Below are 19,527 nucleotides of genomic sequence, written 5' to 3'. Positions count from 1 at the left end.
CGCACTTACTACAAAGTTGCTAAGCTTGTTCCACTCGTCCACCACCCTATTTGTGAACCAGTTTCTTCCTAACTCCCTCCTAAACCTAAACTTATCCAACTTGAATCCGTTGCTCCGAGTCCTATCCTGCTCGGATATTATAAGAACTTTGTCTATATCCCCTTTATTGATTCCTTTCACCCACTTAAATACTTCTATCATATTTCCCCGCACTCTTCGTCTTTCTAGGGAATGCAAGTTAAGTTTCTTTAGCCTATCCTGATATGGAAGGTTTCTAAGTCCCGGAATCATTTTTGTCATTCTTCGCTGCACTGACTCTAGTGAATTTATATCCATTCTATAATAGGGGCACCAGAACTGAACCACATAATCGAGGTGCGGCCCGACTAGCGCAAGATATAGTTGCAATAAGATCTCTGCACTCTTGTTACTTACACTTCTAGATATAAAACCCAACACTCTGTTTGCCTTATTTCGAACTTTAACGCACTGTTTTCTAGGCCGTAGGTCCGGGCTTACAAGTACCCCTAGGTCACTTCAAGGGTGAAGTGCTTCCCCATCTGGAATACTGTCACCCCGTCTGGTCCCCGAGATATGCTAGGGACTGTCAGTTGGTTAAAAATGTTCAAAGGAGGGCCACCAGACTGGTACCTGCACTTCAGCACCTCAGCTACCCTGAACTTTACTTTTATCCTCTTCACAACTGTTTTAATACTCTTTTATTTTACTCTTTTATCCTCTTCGCCACTGATCGGCTCGCTAGCCGCCCGGGCGATCGGTCACGTCTCTGTCACGCACTGTTGGCAAATTGCCTAGCTTATACTACAGACGGGCAAGGGGTGACCTAATTGAGGTGTATAAGCATCTCAAGGGGTGACCTAATTGAGGTGTATAAGCATCTCAAGGGGTGACCTAATTGAGGTGTATAAGCATCTCAAGGGGCACTACTCAGTCAAGTGTCCTTACTTGGAACTGGCGGACGCTCGCCCCACAAGGGGTCACAGCTCAAGATTGAAGAAGCCCCAAGTCCAGAAAACTGTGAGGGCAAACTTTTTCGGAGTGAGGGTTGTAAACTCTTGCAACAATCTACCAGAAAGTGTTGTGACGGCACCGAGTGTGAGCTCTTTCAAGAGAAGACTTGACCAACACTGGAGCAGGTTCAGGTACATTCAGGAGCCGGTGCATGCCTAGTACTTGCCAACAGTGCGTGACAGAGACGTGACCGATCGCCCGGGCGGCTAACGAGCCGATCAGTGGCGAAGAGGATAAAAGAGTAAAATAAAAGAGTATTAAAACAGTTGTGAAGAGGATAAAAGTAAAACTTGTAATTACACAAATTCTAATTTCTAGCTAACTTTCACTAAGTTTGTAATCATGCTCTTTTTGGCTCATGATTAAATCACCGTTTTACTTCGTCTTTAGTTACCTGTTAAATCAATATGACAATAGGAAATTTTTTTTATGGTTGGAAAACTTTTATAATTTAATAAATTTCCCCAAAGTTATCATATTATTGGCCAACTATTGAAAGGTGTCTCTGTTTACAGCCTGAGCCGCACTCCTTGGAGGTGTCACGTGTGGGGAGTCACTGAATTGTTCAAACCTCTGAAGAAACGCCAATTATTTGACTACTCTTTATTGTATTGCGAGTTATGTTGATCTGAGTCAACATGAGGGCTCTAGACGGACGTAATAATGTTAAGGTTTACAATTTAAGTGCCGGAAAATCACTTCCTGAGGTAAGTGTAAATGTGATCATGTTTTAAGGCAACTAGTTATGTACTTGACTCGTTCTTGGGATAGTTTATTTTAAATCCTATTACATATTGCTGTCCAGAAGGCGTTTTGGCTAATATTGACGACTATATCACCTACACGTTATTTGCTTTGGTGTTTGCGGTATAGTCAATATTAGCTGGTTAGGTTAGTTTAGTTTAGTTTAAGGTTAGTTTAAGTTAAGTTGAACTTTTAAATTAACACTTTTAACTCATTTACCATAAATGCAACAGTTTCCACTATAAAATGCAGTGAAACTGCAGCATTTTCTAAATAATTTTCTTTGAAAATCAGCGGCGAGAAATTCATCAATAATTATATAATTACCGTCATTTTCATCTTGGTATCCACCATCAGTGGCGTCATCATACCGAAAATATATAAAACACTCAAGATACCACTTGTAACAAAAAATGCCTCTTGCTTGTTATGTTGAGTCCTGTCTGTAAGACCAAAACCCCTGATGATGAGTCCAAGAATGTGGGTAAATATATCCTCCAGTGTGTGACTATTTCCCACCTCAAATTCATAAAAAACATCAACTTAAACTTATTTTGTTTCCTTTAAGTAAGGAATTTGTCAGAATTCAATCAGCGAAAGTCTGGTAATAATTGTTATTTTTATTTCTGTGGCAAACCTGGACAATATGTCAGTTGACGGTAAAATGTCTGTTAACTGAAGCTGAAAAATATTTAATATTCCGATCATGCCAAGCGTATTGCTCGTGCATTGTTTATCAGTTTTGTGGGTAAAGAAAGAATTTTGTTTAATAGTGAAATGTCATGTACAGTAGCAGGTAATAATAGTGCACAATTGGTCTGGACTAGAGCCCCTGTGCTATACAGAGATTATTGGCAACTTGAATTTAACCACTTAACTTGAATATTAAGCTATGCATCTGCAGTGGGAGTAAGTAAACAAAATAATTTGTATTTTTATCTGCACTCACTGGCACTGGAATAATTAGAATGGTTATGTATTATAGTTAATGCTACTTATAATTTTATTACAGTAACAATAATTATACAGTATTAGTAAATGTGTTTTTCAGGAATGTAGCCCTGTCTTAAATCGGGGGATATCTGTATATGTTGACCAGCTACATTGGTGTGGTCGTCATTATCAGCCAACCGGAGAATGATGATTGTTGTAAATAAAATAAACCAACCCAAATGTTACCTAGCCTCATAACATACCTCTCCTAGGATGGAAGTGCATTATTTTAGGTTAGGTAGGTTGGTTGGTTAGTGTTATTTTATTAACAGCTGTTGGAATTGCTAATTGGTTTGTGATAATTTATTATTAATTGCTCTGTGTATGTGTGTGTCTATCATACATAGATTTTTTATAACTGCAGCCATTGAGGTTTCTAATGGCAGATACAGTATAGGCTGCTTGGATAAACGAACAGTAACTATACAGTACTGTGTTTTATAAAATAATTTTTTTTAAAATTTTTTGCAGTGGTTGACAGACAGGAAAAGACGACAACTATCAAAAAGAGATGTTGGTAAGTTTTTGGTAAATGCTTTATTTTATTTATGTGTCATCAGTAAAATGCCTGTAATGTTTGTGTGTGCATGCTGTACATGTTAAACCTTAACCCGTCAAGGTTAAGTGAATAAAAATAGACAATAACGAATCGTGTCTTCCTTGACCAGTGCTTTGAGCAGTATGGTACAGTACCATACTCTAAAGCATAACTAGAATGTGGTGGAATTTTGTAAATACAATCCATAAAATTATTAGTGTATGAATATGAACAGCCATTTATGGACAGAGGCACCAAATATGATAAAGGTCCAGCATCATTCCATCATCGTCATGTTACATGCAACACAATGTCGCTGCTTTTGAAGCTGGTGGTTATTTGTCTTTACTGGAAAAACTAGGGACGAAAACCTAAATTGAATATGAAAAATACTCTTCCTCCATCTGATTTGCTTTAGTCTTGAGGTGAGAAATAAATTTTATTCTACAGATAAATTTTATTAGGTAGGTTGATCATCAATACTACAGTATTGTACTGTCCTTAAATTTTACTCTCGTTTTAAGTGGCTACGTAAATCATATATACAGTACTGTATATTTGTAACATTTGTTTTTATGCTGTTTTCAGAATTTCGACGTAGGATAGAATTGATTCAGGATTTTACAATGCCTGACGTTAGTGGTTGTGTCCGAGTATCCCCAGATGGTCGCTATATTTTAGCCACAGGAACTTACAAACCAAGAGTAAAATGCTATGAAGTTGCTGCTCTATCCCTTAAGTTTGAGAGATGCTTTGATGCTGAAGTCATTCAATTTGAAGTTCTTTCTGATGATTATAGCAAGGTGAGTTTAACTTTGCTTGAATTGACTGACCTAGTTTTGTCTTGATTAGTTATCACTGACTTGAGGGTATTGCAGTATTTATGTTTTAAATGGAATATTTTGTAGAACTTCTTATTTTAGCAAAGTAATAGAAATAAGTACTATGTTTCAGCTTGTTTTCTTACAAGAAGAAAGGTATGTTGAACTTCATAGTCAAGCTGGTCGATGGTTTCGGACTCGAATTCCCAAATTTGGACGTGACTTGGCCTATCATTATCCATCCTGTGATCTCTATATTGCTTCATCTGGGTAAGTATGACAAAAGTGAATACCCTGTAATACATTTGAACTGTACTCTTTCTCATGGTTGGGATCACTGGGTTGTTGTATGCTTGATTATGGCCAACGCTTAATATTGAAATGGATTAAATAGTGCTGTGGAAATAATCAGTTCTTAGGTTTGATGATTGTGGTCTTCTGCTCCAAATATTTTTAGTTGTATTTACCACTGCTCCCAAATATTGTATCTCTCTGACTTCCCATACAATATCTGTTGCTATTATGCCTAATTATATGACTAACATATCTTAATTTTTTTTTCTATGAATTCACAGTACATCATTTCTCTCTTTCCTCTAACCAATCCTAGTACCTCCTGTTCTGCATCTATTCCAACCCATTTATGTGAAAATAGAATTAGGTTGACAGGTATATATTTTCTCTGTTGCATATTTCAATTTTTCTTCTCTTGTTTTTCAGGAGTGAAATATATCGTTTAAATTTGAACCAGGGCCGGTTTCTCAATTCCTTGCAGACAGATGCTCCTGGTGTAAACAAATGTGCTTTTAATAACGTTCATTACTTGTTTACCTGTGGGACTGAAGATGGCAGAGTAGAAGCTTGGGATCCACGATCAAGACACAGAGTTGGAGTGTTGGATTGTGTTGTTCACATGGCTACAGAAAATATTCAGTAAGTTGTCTTAGGGAGGTCATGCTTGTGTGGACTCAAGTAAGACTCTTAATGAACCCCTACTTTCACCTCAAATTCCTTAATGATGGGTTTGAGTTAATAAAGTAATTATTGAAGCATAGGAGTATATACTGTACCAGAGCAATGACAAAAAACAAAGTGAGTGCAGCAATTTTTTAGTAGCCAAACTGTACTTGAGATAAATATCTACTTTGTTGCATATAACAAAACTTGGGAATAAGTAGTTTTATTTTTTACTTATTATTACCACCAGGTACAGTATACACACACACACACACACACATATATATATATATATATATATATATATATATATATATATATATATATATATATATATATATATATATATATATATATATATATATATATATATATATATATATATATATATATATATATGGTACTTGATCCACAACTCAAGCTATGAAGGAAGGATATATGAAAAGAAATAATAGATAATAGTGGATGATGTGAGAGAAAGACAAAAAACAAAGGAGATAGATGGGAGTGGGATAGGCATCCAGGAAGCAGTGTTGCACATGCATGGCCAGAAAGCATGGCATCAAATGTTTTATTGGGGATAAACATGATGCTAGGGTGATGTACGGTATTATGTAACATGGATAAATCAGATGGATATCTTGAGCAGTTTGAAAGAATGAATAATAGTGAGTGAGAGAGAATCTGTGTCATTGTTGATTCTGGCCACCCAGTCATTTTATATAAGAGTTTTTAAGTGTGAAAAAAAGAATAAATTAAATTTTCTTTTCAGGCTAAGTGGATACAAGTCGGTGAAACAATTAGGAATCTCGGCTCTAGCCTATAATGACACACTCACTCTGGGTGTGGGTACACAAACAGGGCAGGTGAGTTAATTGACTTATTGTAAGGAATGGTAATAGAGTGAGTAATCAACCCTTTTATACCTATATGAATAGCTACTGTTTAACTTTTCTCACTGTATTCTTCATGATTGCAGGAAGCTTTCAGTATTCTAGTTGTGCAATTGTCTTATATATAAAGTATTTCAGAATAGGAAGAAAAATTAGGCAGTATTCTGTTCATAAGTTGTAAAACCACTAGCTTGCTCACTCAAATATTGAATATAATGTATTGACTGTTATGGGTGATTTAGATACAGCACACTTTAAAATAAGCTTTCAGTACATAAAGGTAATGAGGCAGTGTTACTAGTTCATACTATACAGTACTCAACTTACATCATTTACCCAACTGAAAAGTTAGGTAGGTTGGTGAATTTAGGTGCCCTAGGCATGAACCATGCCACCATGCCCCCTCACAGTCAGATTAAGATGATAATTATGCAGGCATTGTCAAGCCTTTGGTGAAGTGCTAAAGATAGGTACAGTTAAATGTGGTATACTAGTATATAATAATAATTAAATCTGAAATTTTAAGAGAATTTATTGAAAAGTATGTGATTATTGAAACTAGTACTGTAGTCATAAAACTGATATATTAAAAGAGTATTTGTCCTAGAAGATACAGTTATGCTGTAGGTGTGTACAAAGAAAATAAAACATGATTTTGGACTTGTTGATTATCTTTCATAATCGATATGTGTTGGAGGCAGAAATGCTTCTTAGAGAGTAGAGATGGGAATGTAAAAGTTGAATGTAAAGGATAATTGAAATTTGAGAATGCAGGTGATGCTGTGTGAATGTAGTAAGCAGTAGAAAGAGCCATTATTGGGAGAGGGGTACACTCTTGACCTTTCTAACAGTGTTCTTCCATTGAAATCAACTGGTCCTCTACCTCCATTTGATAATTATACCTTGACAACTGTTTAGTCCTTTTATTGTACTGTTACTTTTAGACTTGCCTGTTACTTATACCTATGTCCATCACAGATTTAGATTTTAAGTCATTCTCATTCCTGATTATTTCTGTGTTAGTGTACCATTTCACCTCATTGTGGGGCTAAAATTTATATTTTTTCTGTCAGGTGCTTCTCTACGACATCCGATCGGACAAGCCATTGCTGATAAAAGATCATAATGATGGATTTCCAATAAAGGATTTGGAGTTTCACAATTCAACAGGATTAGTTCTGTCCATGTCTTCTAAAATGGTCAAAATTTGGAGTAAAGACACTGTAAGTAAAGATTGAAACATTGCTATCTTTAAAACTATTAATGGATGATGATAGTTTATGAAATTAAATGGAATTATTAATGGTAAAAACAAAATAGTATGTACAAATAAAATAATTGAGGGACAGAAAGCATCAAAGTCAGACCAGTGAGGAACAGGGCGCCCGAACGAGTCGCAATCCCTCCACCCGCCCCATCCCCCTTATAGTTGGAACTACAGTATTGCAGACCTTACGCTCCATTCGTGTAATTTCAGTTTTCTTTATCAGTCACTATAGCCACATCCCCCTAGCCCTCTCCTTACCACTCCAGGTCAAGCTGTCATAATATTTTTAGGTAGATATACTCTATCCTTTTCTTTCCTTTTTTTTTTTTACTGTGTTACATGCACACTCAATATTACATACAGAATATGAAAAAAATAAATATCAGAAAGTCAGAAACTTTAAAGGGAATACACTTTTTTCGTGTGTTAAGTGTCCACGCTGAGCAGTGGAGAGGGGAGTGAGGGATATCAGCTGTTCTGAGCTGCTCCCGTGTGTAGTGAAGCGACTGACAAATTTTGTTCAGTAGCCAAAGGGCAATACAGTATATTTTATGGGAATAGTTTCCAATCCTTCGTTATTCTGTATTGTTGTGATGCGGGCTGTGGTGGCAGGAACATGTGGTCCTACCCCGTCCCACGCACTTCACAACAATAACAGTGACCCGCAAGATGCCAAGGTTTGTTTTGAAATTTACAGATACAGTAGGCTCTCACCAATAACGTTTAATAGGTGCCTGAAAAACACCGTTATTAGCGAAAACGTTATTTGTGTGACATTAAAATACATGTAAAAAGGATTTATTGGTGCCGCTGCCACAAGAATTTCACCCATTTTTTCCTTTGAAGCCCTCCTAACACTTTTTGTTAGCTGAAATAAAAAGAATTACCATTCAATCATCAAAATAAAGAGTTTGAGTAATATAACACTTAGTTTTTGAGGTGCTTGGTGTGATGATTGTTCCGTATCTGAGGGCAGCTAACACTTGCACTGTCTTTCATTCTACAGGCTAACCATTTCACAAGAAAATGCTCTGTTATCACTAACAACCTGTTTCTATCGCCTTTATCATTCATAGCTCGCCTCGCATTTCCATCACTACCGAAATATTTTTAGCCAGCACAATACTCTTCTTGGTCTCCTCTAAGTTCCTCTTAATATTTCGCACTGTAGACCCAGGACAGTTCAATTTCCTCACTTTAAAAGTTCCCAGTCATTCAGGTGGCAAATCACTCCCTCCATCACCTCCCCTAGCCCCCTCAGGCAAAAATGCGGAAGCCATTATTGATCACCGACCCTAACAACCACTGGTTATAGTGGCGAAAATCTCACACGTGGACGCAGCGCTGTATTCCACTGAGCGTGTGTGAGAGTGAGGCGGAGTGGACAACTACGTCATCAACATGGCGGCAAACAAATGCTATCATTGATGCGCTCGGACGCTTCCCGCGAAATTTCCGTTATTCAAGAGAATCCAGACGTTATTATCGAAAATGGGTATCTATTGTAACTTACCGTTATTGTCGAAAACGTTATTGTGGAAGTCGTTATTGGCGAGAGCCTACTGTACATTATAAATAATTTTTTCCAAGATTCGTGTCGTTATTTGGACGTGTCTTTACTCAGGTGTTTAGTACTCGGGGTGTTTCTGTAACTCAAGATAACAGGGTCTTATCCCTAATAGGTATCAACATGTTCTACTGCTGTGTCCAGATCCACCTAAAGGTCATAAACAGTCACTTACTCATACTTTTTTGAGCATGTATGATAAAAATTAAATATTAACCTTAACTAAAGCAGCTTATGGAGTATATAGAGTGAATACCTGGATTATTCCTGTCAGACTAGGGATGTGGAAGAGAGAGAAGGATGTAATATAAAGGTGGTGTAGAAGAGAGAGATGAGAAGTAGGTAACTGAGAGGAGGGCTATATCTCATCACTCACATAAAACATAATCAGTAATCATAATCAGAACTCATAATTTTGCTTATTCATAGTGTTTAAAATATACTGTATATAAATTTCATGCACTCATCAGCCAACCATATAAGGATATAGAGCAGGCATTAGATAGTGTCACTTTTATTATGTATACATTACGTAAATGAAGTTTACTTACTCAGTATCCTCTCCATCCCCTGTGGGCCACAGGTACCTTCCCCAAATATGAGGGCATGGAGTCCACCTAGTGAGAGCAAATGTCGCTACCTCTGGTGGCAGTATTCATGCCAGGACCACCACACACCCCTGTTGCATTGGCTGGGCCACGGAGTTTAAGGCCTGTGATAGTTTCAACTATGTAACTAGCGCTTTATTGGGGGGCTTGAGACTTGTTCAGACGCCTGGCTTTTCACTGGCCTGATTTCAGTGCCTACCTTGTCCCTCGATTATTGTTTTTGAATGTACAGGACAAGTATTTATGATGCGAGTCAAATTTAAATAATAATAATACTCAAGTGTATACAAGTAACAGGAGAACATTTAAAGGGGTTGTTTAGGATAAACAGCTACAGAACTATTAAGGGTGTCTTTTGTTCTCCAGTAAAACATTATTTAAGCGATATTTTCAGAATTTTTTTTCTTGTGTTATTTTATGAGGCCATAGACAGCATTACCCTTGAAGTGTTTATATGATTTATACAATCTGTATGGTTTGTCTCTCATTTGCAATAGGACTGATAAGTACTACAATAATTTTAATTTGCAGGGAGCCCCACACACCAGTATTGAGTCTGGAGTAGACTACAATGACATGTGTGTGGTGCCAAACTCTGGCATGATCTTCCTGACTACTGAGGATACAAAGATGCAAACATATTTCCTGCCTGTAAGTAGTTTTTATAATCTGACATGTTTGGAATAACCCTTGCATAATGTGCTGCTAAAGTTTCCTGATTTCGTCCAAGGAGCCCTTAACTAAGGTGGTAGGATCTAATCAAAAGATAAGCCTCCTCCTCCACAGCAATCAAAGCCCAAAAAGCAGCATTAGAAGCCCCCCCTTCTACCACCGAAGGCTGGTAGCCTGGTGATTCACACCTGTTCCTCATTTTATGGATCCACTCATAATGCAGGCTTGTTCTTTAGTACCAACTTTACACCGGCTGCAAAACTTGATGAGATAAGATGCATCTGTCCTTTTTACACTTGACTTTTGTTAAGAAGCTTAGTGCTTGGCCTTGTGTATTGTGCACAGGAGTTTTGGGATTAGATGCACAATTCTTAGTGCTTTATAATAAGTAAGAGTTTGTTTTTAGCCACTTTAATTTTTTGGCAACTGTTTACTCTGTTTTTTTTTATGAGCTCTAACCTTCTTTTTAGTTCTGTTCCCCTGTTAGTTCCGAAGTGCAACAGCTGATGGATACAGTACTGTGCTTGCCTCCTGTCGTAAGGGTTGATGGGTCAATCTTGAGGCATTCCCTGTCCATCCAGCTGTAAATTGGTACCTAACCCTACAAGTTGGGGAAGTGAAGGTGATCACGTGCAGTGCTGGCCACACTACACTGACTTTGGCAGATTTATGTACAGTATTGTAATGCAAGTGTGTTGATGGTCAGGCATCTACTGGCTGATTAAAACATTCTTCATAGGAATGTCTAAATGTAGTAGATGTGATGAAGGAGTGTACAATTGATTGACATTTAAATCAGGGGAGAGATTGGATATTGGAAAAATGGAATATAATTTGATATGATTAAGAAGGAAATACAGTACAAAAGAAACTGTGGCTAACTGTTGCTATCAGTTTGTACCAAATGTTTTCAATAATTACATCTCATAACAGTTTAGATTAATCAGTTTTGCAGTGTGTTTTTCTCTGTAGTTTGATATATACATCATGGTCATATTATAGGTAGAAATGCCACTTTCAGAGCCTTGGTGCTGCTCCAAGATGGTGTTCACACCTTGATGCACTGATAGAAGAGTTGGAGGAAGAAGATGCCCCAGATCAGTATGATGATTATAAGTTTGTCACAGAAGATGAACTAAAACAACTTGGCCTTCATGACCTCATTGGTGAGGATTCATTATATTATTATGTTGTATATATTACCATACCACACTGTATTGAATACATGGTTTGATAGGTAATCATTATTTTGGTTCATTAAAATTTTGTTGCCACTTTCTATGCTTGTCTTTCACCACTCATATTTCAGTATTTCCTTCTCCTTTCTTTAAGGTTTCTAGACCCCTTGACCCATCCCATATAAGTGTAGGAGAATAATGAAGAGGATAGATAACATTTTGATGAAAGTTTTGAATATACCTGTCTTAGTTAGACCCAAACTTATTGTATTCACCCATTCCCTTGCATCTGTGACCAATTTCTGTGCCCTCCAGTACCACTACGCAACAAGGCCATAGGGAGTGGTCAGGTTATTGAGGCTTGAGCCTGCCCAATAATTTGCCAATTTATTTGGGAAATGCTGTAAATTTTCAGGAAATAACTTGTTCAAGCTTTAAGAAAAGCCATTGCGCAACTGGAATGTTATTGCTGAATGTTCAATTGGGTAAACATGCTGCCAGAATCATATTGGATAATAGTTGAACTCACTTATCCCACTTATGGAGTCTGTTTTGTTTGTTTTTTCAGGAAGGTGCTGACTTTTTGTCTAGATAAAGTAAACTTCTAGATATTAGTGTCTGTGGTCATTATTGATAATGTTCATTTATTACATAGATGTCATTGCTGTATATAATGGCAAATAAGTGTAAAACTAGTTTAGTAATGGCAAAGAAGCGTGTGTTGTGACAGTGATGCTTGGTGAGGTGCCTGTGTTTGAGGTTTATCCTGTGTCATATAAAATGCTTTTAAAATTCTCAAAATATTATTTTCTTTATTTAAGATTGTTTGTGGTAAATGTGAGTTAAATGGACTGTGTACCCTGTTTGTCAGCTTTAGTTAGCCTTGCCAATATAAAAACGTTTCTTTCGGGCCTGTACTATTTACACAATGCTTTATCTGCCATCCCAAACATTCCATTCAGATTACCTTAGATGCAGCCTTTAGGTAACTCATCTCAATAGCTGTAGTTTCTATACTAATAATAACAGATGGACAGTGTTATTCATAAATGACATTAATATTAAATTTGTTTTAAATTGTATTCTTCTTTTCAGGTAGCAATATGCTGCGTGCTGTAATGCACGGTTATTACATGGATGTTCGACTGTACAGCAAGGCTAAATTAATTGCCAATCCATTTGACTATAATGATTTTATGAAACGTAAAGTGAAACAAAAGATTTCTGAAGAGAATCAACGGGGAATTCAAACCAAGGTAAGCAGATATAAGGCTATGCGTTTAAATCTTGTTCTTTAAAGAAAAATTATCTGGACATTTCATTATATAGATGTTTTGAGTTTGTAATGATATTTTCCATTTATTATTAGTGTACAATATTTCATTTCTCATCCTGCCATTATGCTTACATCATCATCTCAGTGTTGGACTTGAATGATGAGGATGAGACTTTAAGAAGTTAAGGTGATTTTGATATGTGGCAGGCTTTTTTTTTTTTGCCCCTTAATCTGATCAAACAGTCTTTTAACACCCACACTTCTTAAAATTGGCCTTTTTTATTTTGGCTGTTAACAACAAAAACTGGCTAGGAAAGCAGAACTGCAGATTACTGATAATTTATTAGTACAGTATTGACTTCTTTAGCATTCCTTTTGTCTTTGTGAACCGGAGTTGCAAGTTACAGTAGTTTAATTTTAGTTTCTCGGATATATCCAGCAAGCCTTCTAGGTAAGGCCTCTGTGGTTGGGAACAACATTCTTGTGAGCAAAAGCTACCTTGCATGAGGACAATTTTGTTGTCATATTTATCGATATGGTTATGTGTACAGTAGTTTATTTATAAATGGAAATTACATTCTTTAAAATGTGATTTTTATTCAAATCTATAATAATTTTTTTTTTTCCAGAAACTTCCAAGTATCAACCGTGATTTGTTTGAGCGGTTGATAGAGGAAGAAAAGGATGGCAAGAAGAAGAAGGTAGCAGCAGCACAAGCATTGTTGACAGATGACCGATTTGGTGATCTGTTTGCAAGTTCTGACTTCCAGATTGATAAAGACACTACTGAGTTTAAGTATGCACATTTTATTTTGGCTAGTTAATAAGACTGCAGCTTTCCCAGTAATGTAATCATTGCTCAAAATTTTCTGTGAATATTTTCAGTGTTGCTGTTTTCTTTTCAGCAGCAAAAATATGGTAAATGTTAATTAACAGAATTGCATTAAATATATCCAGTATTTTTATAAACTGTAATTGAGTTCACTGTGAAATTTTTAGGCATTAAAATTGTACTTCTGTATTAATCAGTTAGCAGTTTTGGAACCTAGAAAGTTTAATGCAGTACAGTATCATGTAAATACAATCGGTTCTTCTATAACGCGAATTAGTTATAATGCAATGAATGTATTAGGAGACATTTTTTACAACACAAATGTGAATTGGGTATAACACAATTGAGTAAGCACAACTACTGGGGTATGTCACTTAAGTAAGAATAAGCGATTTGGTATTAACCCTGAATAAATTCACAGTTAGCATGTGTGACTACAAGGGGTGAACTTGAAGGAGGGCAGTGATGATGTCACTGCCCATATAACTGAATTATTTCTGAATCAGTGTAAGCAACTTTATCTACATTTCAGTTTTATAAAGTTAAGCCTATGAGGCTAATTGCTGTTTTCCTTAATTTATATATTTTTTTTTTACTGTACTTTATGCTAGAAAATTTGGTATTGAAACACTTGATAAGTTTATTTGCATCTCATATGGATAGAACTGTTTTGATTTAAAAAGGTTTTATCATTGAAAGCTGGAGTCAAACTCCATATCTTCATTATTTTACCTCTTCACTCTATTGTTTAGCAACATAGACTAACACACTATAACAAGCATTTCCCCCCGTTTTATGTTTTTATTCTTTTGATAAATGATATAAAACTAAAATACAGTTATTTTAAAAACATAAAAACTTACAATGATACAGTGTAACAAATATTCAAGAAAATTTGTCAGTCATGTTGTTTTCAAACTTACTACCCCTAACTCCTTAATTCCCATTGAATCAGTTGTTATTATTACACAATGTTCTTCAGGAATGAAATTGCCTTGTTATAGAAGAATGGACTGTATTAGAAATGTGTACTGTATTAGTGTTTGGGTTTCCCTCATCATGGAGCAGTTAGTGTACAGTCACTAAAGTAAGTTCGCCTCCCCCCTGAACCATGAAACCCAAGATTCAGACTCATGAATCTGAAGCATTTATAGACAGAATAATGTATCAGTCTATTGCTTCAGATTTACGAGTCTGAATATTAGAGTCTGTGGTTCAGGGGGAGAAGTGAACGGACTTTAGTAGTAGTCGACTGTACATTGGGTTTATGATAATGCGGTTGAAGTTATGTCTGGCTGTTATGACGCCAACTCCACTGAATAACATTTTTCTTGTATCACTTTTTCCTATAGATTATTAAACCCTGTACTTAGTAGAATGGATAAGAAGAAAAAGAAACAGAAATTGCAAGAAGAAGAAGAGGAACAAGAATTTTTGAAAGCCAGGGTAATTAAGAATGCACTTTTCTTATTCTGGAAATTATATTTGTAGTCTCAGTGGATTTTTAGATGATAAAGTATTCTTGTACAGTACTCAAGTGATAGGATGTGATTTATGAGTTAGTAATATATTCTGTGTTGCCAGATGTGTATTGTGTGTGTTGTCTGATGTATAATATGTGTTGCTTGATATATATTGTTATTGCCTGATATATATTGTGTGTTGCTTGATATATATTGTTATTGCCTGATATATATTGTGTGTTGCTTGATATATATTGTATGTTGCATGATTGCTTGCTTATTAGGGCACTGAATTTTGACTATTCCTTGCCTTATAGTGATAGGAACAAATTTGACCTTATTGATATTTATTTGTTAATGTCTTGTAAAAAACCTGAGTACAGTAATGTATTAGCCTTTAGGTTTGAATTGTGAGCCCATTTACCATATTATTTAATAACAATTATGTGTGATCTTAAAATTTTACATATTTCAGGGTGATTTGGCTGAAGATGATAGTTCTGATTCAGATTCTATTATGTCGGACATGGGAGAGGATCTTGATGTGAGTATTTTTTCCCAGTCCATCCACTAACAACAAAAATGGGCAGAGGTTTAAAACTTGTTCCTAATGTACATAGACAGCATCACTGGTATGCTAGTCTTAAATAAACACATAAATTATGTTTGTGGATTGCATCATACTATGTCAGTATTTACACAATAGGGTTGGAACTTGGAGGCTTAGAATTAGAGTATAGTATACAAGATTTCATTGAAACATTCAAAATCCTGAAAAGGATGAAAAACATGAACCCAGGCCATTTCTTTGTGATATCACACACCACCAACACAGGGGATATAACTACAAGCTCACCAAGCTATCATACAGAATGAACATAAAGAAATCCTTTTTCATACAGAGGGTAGTAGACCTGTGGAATGGTTTACTAGCCCAAGCTGTGGAATCACAAGCAGTACTGGGCTTCAGAGTAGCCCATAACAATATTATAAAAAAAAATAGGAGGATCCTACTTAGGCCTATGGCCTACTTCCCATGGCATGGCCACCTCACGTGAGTGGCCATGAGGTAATAGAGCAAGAATCATAAAAGCTGCAATAGAAAAAGGAGGACATGTAAAGAAAAAATAACACATCCTTTATATCATTTTTAAGTTTCTCATATTTCCCAAGAGCAACTGTGGGATAAAAAATACAAGTGTCTAGGATCTTGTCCAAATCTATCAATTACTGTACATTACTGTGTTTTTTGAACGAATTCTTGTTTTTTCTCACAAATCTTTGTTCTTTGAACATCATGCACAGTCCAGATAAACGACCTACTGCTGTTGATGATCTTGACCAGGTTTTTACCCTTCATATTGTGTTGAATGATCTTTCCACTATGCATGTTGTCATGGGTAATGTCAGAGTAAATAATTTAATCTAATACAGAAGTAGTCATTGTTACGATGGTGTCTTTTACAAAACTGAAATAGCTGAATGAATGGTCCACCTATATGACCTTATCTAATTTCACCAATGTTGACAAAGCTTAGGGTCAATAAAGTTTTAACCTCGGGTAACTGACCTAACTTACCCAGACCTCACATACTTGTCTAACCTCGGAAAATGCCCACATTAATTCCCCTACCCAACCAAACACTGCTTTCCCTTGACACAAGCTTGATCCAATGGTGGGGGGATCATGCCCTTTCTTCCCGAGGACACTCATACTTATCAGTTTTTAAAATATTGATGATTTATTTTTTCTTTTATGTTTTAATCATTAAGAGCTGAAATTTCAGGTTCCTTTATATCCAGATTTGGAATCATCTACTCCTCCTCCTGCAAAATTAATTGTCTAATCACTTTTTTCTAGGTCAAACCCAAGAAAGAATATAAGGTTAAACAAGACTCAAAAACAGAAAGAGACAAATGGAAACAAATTAAGACGGAAAGTAGTGAGAAAAAATTTACAGAACCAAGTAATCCTTTGAAGAAGAAAACTCATGAAAGCAAGAGTCTTAACTTCACTGCAGCTGATTCTTTGACAGAGCTGAAAGCCAGAAGAAAGAAGCTTAGCAAGTAAATAACTTCTGTATCGTTTTGAGGGGGAGGGATGCTATTTCCAAACATAGTACAGTACTTTTGATTTAAAATTTTGCCCCTTAACCCCTAGGCCCCAGTTGATGTTCCGGAACATCCATCAAGGGTGCTCCGGTTGACATTGCGGATGCGTGCCTTTTCGCACCATTGTTTGAATGCCCAGTGTGGGTTATCACGTCACGACACATGCAGGGTAGCGTTGGTGGGCTCAGTGCGGTTAGTACTCATTAGCCTGTCACCATGGAGAGTCGTCCCTCAACCTGGCGACAGACTGCGTGTGTGTAGCCGAGTACTTTTTATGAAAAATAATGCAAATAAAATAAATTCTAAATGAATTATTTATAGGAAATAAGTATTACGATCAGTAAATATATGCATTACTGGCCATCCCGGACACAAAGGCAAGCAGAAAATGGCCGCTAAGTGTGTCGTGACCACGAGTGCTCCGTCAAAACAACACTGTCCCCTTATCTCCGTCTCCACTGCGGCCCCAGGGAAGTTAAAGTTGATTTTTCTCGATTTACCCTGCGTGGGGGGGCACAGCCAGTGGCACCCTAGCCCGGGGCGTAGGGGTTAATTTGGGCTTATTTGTAATTGAACTCCTTTTTTAATGTTACTATATCAATTCATCCTCCTTATGCTCCTATTAAATGTTTAAATAATACAGTATTGTATTGGGAAAAACTAGTACAGTAGTACTAAATTTTCCTCTGCTGAATATAAGTAGATTAAACAATTATATTCATGCTTTTAATATCTAAAACAATTTTATACAGAATGACCTTAGCTGATCGCCTTGACATGGAAGATGACCATCCAGAAAGCATCAAACAGCATACCTTTGGCAGCCGAGAGATGAATTATGTTGTGAAGAAGGCACCCAAGTTTGAGCGTATAAAGCAGCAGCAGAAAGAACACCAAGAAGAAAGAAGAAAATTTCATAGGTCAACAGCCAAGCTCAAAGGAAAATTCAAAGCCAAGGATCCCATATAATTGTAATAAAAGCAAGTTTTTCGTACTTTCTTTACTGTTAGCCATTATGCTGAAGTATTATTTTTATGTTGACAGTTTATAATATAGTGATATCTCCGTTAGCCGGAACAATTGGTGCAGAGCACTTCCGAGAATGAGAGATTTCCGGGTAACGAGACGATTTTCTCAAAGCCGGAATAAATCCCTCATCCCCGGAATTTTTCCATGTACTGGGAAAGGTTTTTTTTAAAAATTTTCTGTAAATTGTGCATTATTTCATCATCAGAATTTGATACCAGATCTGGAAAAAAAATTGGAGAGAGTTTCTGGAGTTTTCCAGAATTACCCACTATTTCATCCTTGGAATTTTGCTGTCACACCAAGAAAAAAAAAATTGGAGTTTCCAGATTTTTCTCAGAAAGTACACCTGATTTTTCAACCTCGGAAACTCGTTCATATTCCCAGAATTGGAGGAAATTTTCTGTATAATTCCGAGCCAATTTAAATTCTGAGTACTGGAGAGTTCCAGTTATATATATATATATATATATATATATATATATATATATATATATATATATATATATATATATATATATATATATATATATATATATATATATATATATATATATATATATATATATATATATATATATATATATATATATATATATATATATATATATATATATATATATATATATATATATATATATATATATATATATATATATATATATATATATATATATATATATACTATATATATATATATATATATATATATGCAAGTAAATCACTGTAGGGCGTGATCAGGTATATGCTGATAACCACAAGGAAAGAAAACACGTGTTTTCTTCCTTTCTATATATATATATATACACACATTTCATTAGCCCAATAAAGCACGGACTTCTCGTACAATCAACACCTCAACCAGCCAGGATTCGAACCCACGGCCCATGAAGCCCATGACTGTGACCGGAACGCTACCTCTGGACCACCAGGATACTAAAAGCAGTCCTAGACTCTGTTATATATATATATATATATTCTCTCCTTGACTTACGACATATTCAACTTTCGACAACCCGGACATACGACAGCCCTGTCTCCTCCTCTGCTTCATCCAATTAATGTAGTCTCCGTGCTTAATTAAAAAATTATTGAGGCCCCGTGTGCATTCAGCTGACTACATTAAAGGTAAGTGCACAGTAACACTTTATTCATTTTTTATTAATGATTACTTTTACTGTAATGTATTTCATTTTAGAATTTCTATGTATTATTTTCGCCTTACGACCTGGTCGTCGGGACGGAACTAAATATATATATATATATATATATAATATATATATATATATATATATATATATATATATATATATATATATATATATATATATATATATATATATATATATATATATATATATATATATATATATATATATATATATATATATATATATATATATATATATATATATATATATATATATATATATTATATAAAGTTATATACTTACCGGTATGTGTTGTGTTGCATGAGATAAATTATATATTGTTTTCTTTTCATATGCACTTTTATGGTCATACATAATGTATTTTAGCCTTATTAGA

General features: G+C 35.6%; 1 protein-coding gene across 1 annotated transcript; it reads left to right on the top strand.

Annotated features, from left to right (window-relative positions):
• Positions 1–1,550: 1,550 nt before the first annotated feature.
• Positions 1,551–18,313, top strand: LOC121865382 (nucleolar protein 10-like). The gene is made up of 15 exons (XM_042364712.1): positions 1,551–1,739; positions 3,241–3,286; positions 3,896–4,110; positions 4,262–4,398; positions 4,849–5,061; positions 5,858–5,951; positions 7,052–7,201; positions 9,952–10,071; positions 11,114–11,258; positions 12,366–12,526; positions 13,176–13,342; positions 14,731–14,824; positions 15,317–15,385; positions 16,703–16,908; positions 17,706–18,313. Exons 1-15 carry the CDS (start codon positions 1,671–1,673, stop codon positions 17,920–17,922), a joined length of 2,103 nt encoding a protein of 700 aa, XP_042220646.1. The 5' UTR covers positions 1,551–1,670; the 3' UTR covers positions 17,923–18,313.
• Positions 18,314–19,527: the final 1,214 nt, after the last annotated feature.

This window comes from Homarus americanus, unplaced genomic scaffold (assembly GCF_018991925.1).
Source record: "Homarus americanus isolate GMGI-L3 unplaced genomic scaffold, GMGI_Hamer_2.0 scaffold25483, whole genome shotgun sequence".
NCBI classification, from domain to species: domain Eukaryota; kingdom Metazoa; phylum Arthropoda; class Malacostraca; order Decapoda; family Nephropidae; genus Homarus; species Homarus americanus.
Note: the sequence above shows the minus strand (reverse complement) of the source record. Positions and strands in the feature narration are given on the sequence as shown.